Source organism: Ahaetulla prasina, chromosome 18, assembly GCF_028640845.1.
Source record: "Ahaetulla prasina isolate Xishuangbanna chromosome 18, ASM2864084v1, whole genome shotgun sequence".
NCBI lineage: Eukaryota > Metazoa > Chordata > Lepidosauria > Squamata > Colubridae > Ahaetulla > Ahaetulla prasina.
Genome location: NC_080556.1, coordinates 7,235,132 through 7,243,154, shown reverse-complemented (window position 1 = coordinate 7,243,154; position 8,023 = coordinate 7,235,132). Strand labels below are relative to the sequence as shown.

Below are 8,023 nucleotides of genomic sequence, written 5' to 3'. Positions count from 1 at the left end.
CCCTGCTCCGTTGTGCCTTTTAGGGCAGAGGGTCTCCAACCTTGGCAACTTTTAAGACCTGGTGGACTTCAACTCCCAGAGTTCCTCAGCCAGCTTTGCTTTGCTAGCTGAGGAACTCTGGGAGTTGAAGGTTGGAGACCCCTGTTCCAGGGGCTCCATAAAGTTGAATCAGCTGGAAGCCAATAGAGAAACCACCTAAGAGGACCTTATTCAAAAGGTAGCCCCCCCCCCCCAAAAAAACCCCATGCCTTTGTAAATAAGTAAGACAAAATACAAAACGAGCGCACACCTTGCTCATACGCTAGTTGTATCTTTATTGTTTTCCACCTTGCTTACTAACATTTCAGTGGTGCAGTTACCATACACAAGAGTTAGATTAAGAGTATCTGCATTGCACACCTAAAGGCTATACAGCAAAATGGTTCCAAATTAGTACAAATACATGAAGTCTATTTACAGTTTGTATACCCAAGCTCCAAACATCAGTTATATTTACAAAATAAAACATGGGTTTGCCGGGGAGAGGACTGGAGTGAGGTTGGGACAAAAGGGAGTCAAAAAAATTAAACCGTAACGTCAAAACGCGTTTTGAATGAATTCCTTCCAACCAATCAGGATGAGATCGGTTCCAAACGGAAAAAAAAATTGAGAATTGGGTCCAAAAGGCCACTTCAGTTGGGCAGCAAAGAAAGGGGAGTGGGGTTAGGTGGAGTGGCAGGTCCTTGTTAAAAAAAACAACACAAAATACATCTGCAAATGTACAAAGTGAGTGGATCCTAACAAGAGGGAAACTGCAAAGCACACGGGATTTGGGTCAGGAGCGTCCAATCATGGCTGGCTGGGGAATTCTGGGAGTTGAAGTCCACAGGTCTTAAAAGCGGCCATGGTTGGATTCCCCGGATTTAGGTAATCAATAAATAAGGAAATGGGCTGGGTGTTGCAAGCAGGTTGGAGTTCCACCGATGCTGCTCCGGGAAGCTTCAAAATCCGGCTTCCCATTTCGGCCGGTCTTCTTCAGCTGTTCCTGGATGGATTTGAACCCTTCACCGAAGTGGCCATCGGAGCCAAAAAATAAAATTTCCCTCCCTGTCCCCTCTCCCCAGGGCTAGTGAGGAAGCACAGCACGAAATACATTCCTGACGCTTTTTTTTTTTTTAAAAAAGCGTAAGGCGCTAGCCACCAACGAGGCAGGAAGGAATGGTAGTGGGTGACTTGTTTTCCCCGGACGAACTAACTGAGGTCCTGTTTCGGATACATTCAAGGAACCTTCAAGCAGCAAAGTTAAGGGTTTTTTTTATTTTTTTTTTAAATATTCCCCTGTTACTTAAAGCAGCATGTTAGAAATAATAATAATTTTAAAAAAACCACAACGCGAACGGAATGAGAAATTTATCTTGTACCGCACGATGCCTGGGCAGACACAGGATTAATTCATGGCGGATCATACAAGAGGGAGAGGAGAACAATGAAGGGTGAGGGTTATGCACAAGGAAAGCCAGCACAAATACACATCCATTTACCCAAAAAAAAAAAAACCAAAAAAAAAACAAACCCCACAAATTAAATAATTCCTACATTGCACCGGGTTAACAAAGCGGAAGGAAAACATCTTTGCTTGGAAAAACACCATCAAGGACTTCGCTTGGTTTCTTGGCAGCCCCTTCTAATCTAATGGCATTTAATAACCAAAGGGGTACTGGGGCAGAAGAATTGAGGTATGCTGTTTGCAAAGAGAGAGATTAAAGGATGAATCAACTGACATTGATGGAACAAAAGGAATAGACGATTCTGAGATGACAATCGGGGTAACAGCCTCGGTTTCAGCTTCCACCCTTTCCTTAACTGGGAATTCTGCAAAGGTGACCACGGGTCTTTGGTCCTTGCTTGGAGCCGCAGGGCCTGCGCAGAGGGTTGGCTGGCCCGTGGCAGCGGCCTGCAGCTCCGGAGACCGGCCCAAAGAGCTGGCTGGCTCTAGGCCGTGTCGACTGGTTAAAGCTTCTGCTGAAATTCAGATTATTTCTTTTTAAAGCGAAGCACGGAGGCGGAGTTTTCTTTCTCTGCTTTGCAAAAAAAAAAAAAAAGGCAGGGCTGGTTAACATTTTTAGGATATGTAAAGACTTCCAAAGGGGGGGGGGGATAATCTTAATTCCCCGAGATCAATTTTAAATTAACCCAATCTGGAGCATCTAAAATAAGCAACTGGAAGAAGGCTTAAGATTTAAACTGAACCTCTTGCGTAAAGATTAGCCCAAGCGATGCCCTTTGTGTAATCTGTCCGTTACGTTGTGTCCTTTAATGCTCCTATATATATATATATATATATAATTCTTCTCGTTACATATGGTGTGGGTTTTCCAGAGCAAATTTTCCGACCAGCTTTGTTCCAAGCTCAAAAAGCAAACAGTTAGTGTAAGACGCATTCCTTTTTCCAGCTTCAGACAGATTCCTTCCACTGTTTTTACAGCCCCAAAGCTGGAGTGACAGTGTCTTTTATTGTGCACCAAATAATAATAATAATAATAATTAACTCATTAAAGTCACTGCAAAATGCCCGTTCTCCTCCCACCCACCCCAAAAAAACTGGCTCTTCAACCGGCAGCCTTGTAGTATGACTGTTGTGTAGTATCATCACAGGACTGAAAATCCCACTGTTAAGACTCGTTTTTAGTGCAATCAAACCCAAAGCAATCAAACCAAATACATAAGTTATGTTCCCAGTTCAGGAGCCAAGCTCCTTTTTTTAAACAGGTTTCTTTTGCTCTATGCTAGGGGCAATCCCATCTTGGCCACTTGGAAGACCTGCAGACTTCAACTCCCAGAATTCCCCAGCCGGGGAATTCTGGGAGTTGAAATCCGCAGGTCTTCCAAGTGGCCAAGATGGGGACGGCACCTGCTCTGCACAGAAGAAGTGGCACAGAAAATGCTCAGAAAATCTCCCCGATTCTACGTCACGGCAAACTCTGCGGACTACCACGGCAGAATTAAAAGAGGATTTCCCCCGCCCCCACCCCAAATGAAAAAGCCCCCTCCCCTGGAGGCTCTAGCCAAGGGGGTCTCACTAAGGCATTGATCTGAAGATGAGCGGGGGAGCAGGGAAGCTACACCCCAGGCCAACCCAATGGGATGAATGCAAAGAATTAAACCGTGCACATGGTTTTTGGTTTGTTGTGAGGGGTAAATCAGATTTTTGCCTTTCTCTGGACAGACAGGCGCCCAAGTTAAGCCGAGATGCTCGAAAGCGAGCGAGCGAGCGAGACACACACACACACACACCAACCTTCGATTGGAGGATGGAGAAAGCTTGTTTGGAAAAGCCAATGAGGTCACGGTTTTCCCCTCTCTGGCTTGCAAGCAAAAGCCGGGAAGGAGCACATCCACCATGGAAATAATGCCCTGATAAGCTAAAATCGAGAAAGGGGAAGGCTGGCTGGATTCCTTGATAGGAAGTGAGCATTCAGCCACGCAAGACAGTCTGAATGTGAATTTCTTGGAGGTTCTGCAAAGGAGGTACAGGGCTGCCTGGAACCCCTAAAAAGGGAGAGAGGCCTCCAACAGGAGACAATCGGCGGTTGTGGAGTATTGGTTAGGCCAGCATTCCACCGCCTTGTTTTCAACTTCCTTCCCGACTCAGGAATGCCACAGCAGGGCTCTCGGTGGCACAGAGAAAGAGAGAGAGAAAGAGAAAGAGGAGGAGGGAGGGAGGGAGCTGAGCTTTAAAGGAGGAATGTTTCTAAAATAAACGATCCTTCGACCGTGGGAAAGGAAAGGTCGGGGAGAAAGCGATGCTGCCCCTCAGCCCCAATGCTGGTTAAATCTCCCCTTTCACCAGATAGATCCATGGGTGGGTTGCTGGGGGTTCGGAAGAACCTCTAGCTAAGATTCTGTGCAGTTCGGAGAAGCCCCCCCCCCAAATCCCACTCCTAGCTGGCCCCACCCTCCCCTCCCAGGAGTCCCCATGCGGCCCGTTTTGGATGCAGGTAAGTGCAGGGCGCATGCACAGGCTTGGAGAGGGCGAAAAGCGGGCCTACTGGAAGTTCGGGAAGGCCGGAAACAGGCCCTTTTCCGGCCTCCAGAGCCTGGGGAGGTTGTTTTTGCCCTCCCGGAGGTTCGAGAAAAGCCTCCAGAGTCCGGGGAGGGCATAAACGCCCCCACCCACCCACCTGCCGTGGTGCAGGAGCCTGACTAGGCCACGCCCACCCAGCAACTGAGCAGAGAACCCCTTGCTAAAATTTTTGAAGGCCTCCCCTGAGTAGACCCCATTTCAAACACCGTTCCGCCTTCCTCCGGTTGATTCTGCCGATGCGAAAAAGAGGGCGCTACATTAGGCCTACTACCTCTGCCTGTTTTTCCATTGTAGTGGTTCAAATCCTTCAGGGACGGAGGCAAGATTCCCAGATTTCCACACTGCGCTCGGGGGAGGTCAAGGGCAGGCAGATCCCGCAGCCAGTCCCCCCACTTCCTCAAGGTCTGAAACCTGCTCCACTGAATCTGCCCCAAAGAGAAAGCTGCAGGCAGCCATCGCTGGCCAAGCTGAAGGGCTCAATTGTTAACCAGGCTACGCCGGCGGTTGAAAACCAAGCCTGGATTTAAGTCCACCCTCCTGGTGATAACCGATTCCTAAACCAGAGATCCAAAATAATAGATCCAAAAGTAAATAAATAAATACACGATCGGAAGTAAAGGCAACATACGCTGGGTAAGGGGACGCCCCCACAGATGAAGGGCGGCAGGAGCCTTTCCTGGTGAAACACAGTCTGGTTATTTCCAAGCCATCAAAGTTGGACGAAAAATCAAATCCTTGACATCCAGACAAGAGACAAACACACCGTAGAGAGCAGGACAGGCGACGTCACTTGGGGGTTAGGAACCAAGGGCCCACGTGGGAGAGGGGAGGGGGGAGTTTTCTTTTTTCGACCAAAAAAAAAAAGTCGTGCATATATAAATATGAATCCCCCCCCCAACTTCCGCCCCGTTTTCCTCCCCGCTCAACCCACATATTTTCCCCCCTCCCATCATTTCGTCTTCGGTTTGGCCACATGCGATTACTAGTGTTTTCAACACTTGAAAAGGAAAAAAAAATATTAGAGTAGTCTCTTTCTTTTTTAAAAAACAAAAAAAAGGGGGTGGAGAAGGAAAGGGGGGAGAGAGAGGAGAGAATGTGGGGAAAGTGCTAGAAGTGAGCCAAGTTAAGCCACGGAAGGGGCGGGGGTGTGTGTTAAATACAAGAGAAGGGAACGACTCAAATATCACAAGAGTAAATGAGAGGGGAGGTTTTATCTTATAGCCAAAGATGGATTTGGGAGAAAATAAAAATTGCGTGAGAATTCCCGAGGGACACTCAGTACTTCAGTTGTCCGGAGAGTCTTCGGGCGAGTTTGGACCTGCAGAGGAGAAAGAAGAGGACAGGAAGTGAAGGAACCGCACCCGGCACTGAGATGGAACACAACACAATCGCACAGATTGTGTCTCTCTCCTAACCAGCAGGACTCAAAGCTTATCCTCTTCCTCAAAAAGCTGCCTCAACTCCGCCCGTTGCTGAGAAGGTTAAAATTAAGGCTGGGAGACAAATAGAGCCTACAAAAAAGGATTTGGGGAGATACCGGACTCCTGGAGTTCAACGTTTAACTAAATGCATTCTCTAAAAGTTATTGGAAAATAATGTAAGCAAAGTAGTAATAGGAATAAGGATCTTTAGTTCTTTAGGTGGTTTTCCCCACCACCTTATTATCATTTTGCTACTGAAACGAGTGGTGACTGGATTTGAATCCTGAAGGAGACGGAGTTCACGTAGAAATTGATCTGATGTAATAGAGGGAGAATACTGTATTTTTCGGACTATAAAATGCACTTTTTTGTCTCCCAAAAGGGGATGAAAATGTCAGTGCGTTTTATAGACTGAATACTGCTGAAGCCTCACCCACCCGCCGGCCATATTTTGGCCTCCACACACCCTGTTTTTAGGCCTTTTTCAGCCCTTTTTTAGGGCTGTTTTAGAGGCTTTTTTTCGGGCTGGAAAAAGCCTCAAAAACAGGCTGAAAAAAGCCACGGAAACCGGCAAAAAAAGGGGCCAAAAAAGTCCCCAAAACAGGCCGAAAAAAGCCTCGAAAATGGGCTGAAAAAAGCTCGAAAAACAGGCCAAAAAAAGGGTGGAAAGGGGCCAAAAAAAAGGGCTGGAAAAAGCCTTGAAAACGGGCCGAACCCCCCTCCCCCAAAAGGCCCAAAAATGCTGGAAAGGGACCAAAAAAAAGGGCCAGAAAAAGCCTCCAAAACAGGCCAAAAAAAAGAGGCTGGAAAGCGGCCGAACAAAGGCCCCAAAAAAGGCCCCCAAATGGTGCACGCAGAGGCCAAAAACTTTTTTTGGCGGTTTTCCTCTTCTCAATTTAGGTAGGTCTTATAGTCCGAACAATAACAGTATATGTTGATCTGAGGTTCCTGCACAACTTGCAGCACAACGGGACATGTGAGATATTTTTCAGTTCCCCATTGCCACATTTTGTCACTGAGCGGAGCGGTTTTAAATGCCTACGGCTGGGTCTTGAGGCCTGAGTGGCGGCAGGCCTGGTGAGCTTCGAAACGCACGGAATCCTCCGGTGAACTTCTCAACTTCTGCCTTTCAATAAGACTTGCTAGTCGAAAGGAGGCTCCCAGGCTCCTCATCTCTGCTCTCCCCTCGTCCGCTAGCAGTGAGGCGGCGGCTTCTAAACTTCCTCTTTGCTGATGAAGATCCCCTTTTTTCCCCCTCGCTCTAACCGATTCCCTCACTTCTCACCCGTTTTGCAATACTTCCTCTGGAAGGAAACACACCCACCTGTTTTCCTTGCAGACCTGAAATTTCCACCAGCCCCTCCCTGTGCCTCCCCAGCCCCTTTTCCCTACGGGGCGGTCGATGCATGCTATTCCCATTTCAGCAGGGGTGAAAATGCTACCGGTTTGGACCGGTTCGGCCGAATCGGTAGCGATGGCGGCGTGAGGCTCCGCCCACCCGCCTGGTCGTCATTACTTCCTGGTTTTAACTAGGAAGTAACCTGTTTTTTACCCTCTGCACGTGCGCAGAAGGGTTTGAGCATGCGCAGAGGGTCCAAGCCCACGCGCGGCGTGTGCACTTCCTAACCGGTAGGGAAGGTAAGTAGATTTTATCCCTGCATTTCAAGGTTTTAACCAGGTTTATGATGGCCTGCACGCTCATTCTGTCTGCAGAGCACAAAGGACCCCTCATTTCAACCCTGAGCTTACAAATATTCTATTATTTTTTTCCTTCCTTCCTTCCTTCCTTCCTTCCTTCCTCCTTCCTTCCTTCCTTCCTTCCTTCCTTCCTTCCTTCCTTCCTTCCTTCCTTCCTTCCTTCCTTCCTTCCTTCCTTCTCCTTGGTACTAGCATTGATGATGTTACCTGGTTAGGGTCTGCAAGAAAACAAGCCAGCACCAACGACCCCCTCATATGAACACTGAGCTTACAAATATTCTATTTTCTTTCTTTCTTTCTCTTTCTTTCTTTCCTTCCTTCCGAAATGTCTGCAAGAAAACAAGCCAACTCAGAGAGGACCAAGGACCCCCTCATTTGAACCCTGAGCTATAAATGTTCTTTCCTTCCTTCCTTCCTTCCTTCCTTCCTTCCTTCCTTCCTTCCTTCCTTCCTTCCTTCCTTCCTTCCTTCCTTCTGTCCGTCTCCTTGGTACTAGCTAGTTAGGGTCATAAAACGTCTGCAAGAAAACAAGCTAGCTGAGAGAGCACCAAGGACAGTGGTGGGTTTCTACCGGTTTGCCCTGCTCATTCTGCTAGTATATCTGCAGGCCAAGCCACCCCAGGCCCGTTCCAACCGCAGCCCCGACGTGTCCCTCTTACCGTATCGTGCCAGCAAGAAGGGGGTTGAAGGCGTACAGCCAGTCACTCATATCTTTGTCGTTGAGGGCTTGGAGGAGGACACCACGGTGTCTGGTGCAGACGGCAAAGGTGTTTGGTGTCTAAAACGCAAAAATAAAAACATGCCTGGCATTTTAAGCGTTCTTTTTTTTTTTTTTCCCCTT

The 8,023-nt window shown here is 47.8% G+C and overlaps 1 protein-coding gene across 7 annotated transcripts in view; it reads right to left on the bottom strand.

Moving 5' to 3' along the window:
• Positions 1 to 297: 297 nt before the first annotated feature.
• KIF1B (kinesin family member 1B) overlaps positions 298 to 8,023 on the bottom strand; it is a 134,208-nt gene continuing 126,482 nt past the window's right edge. For all 7 annotated transcript variants that reach the window (XM_058161269.1, XM_058161268.1, XM_058161274.1 and 4 more), the window contains 2 exons: positions 7,842 to 7,960; positions 298 to 5,381 (listed from right to left, as the gene is read on the bottom strand). In XM_058161269.1, the coding sequence (XP_058017252.1) occupies positions 5,339 to 5,381; positions 7,842 to 7,960 (162 nt within the window). In that variant the 3' untranslated portion in view covers positions 298 to 5,338. The remainder of the gene's footprint in view (positions 5,382 to 7,841; positions 7,961 to 8,023) is intronic.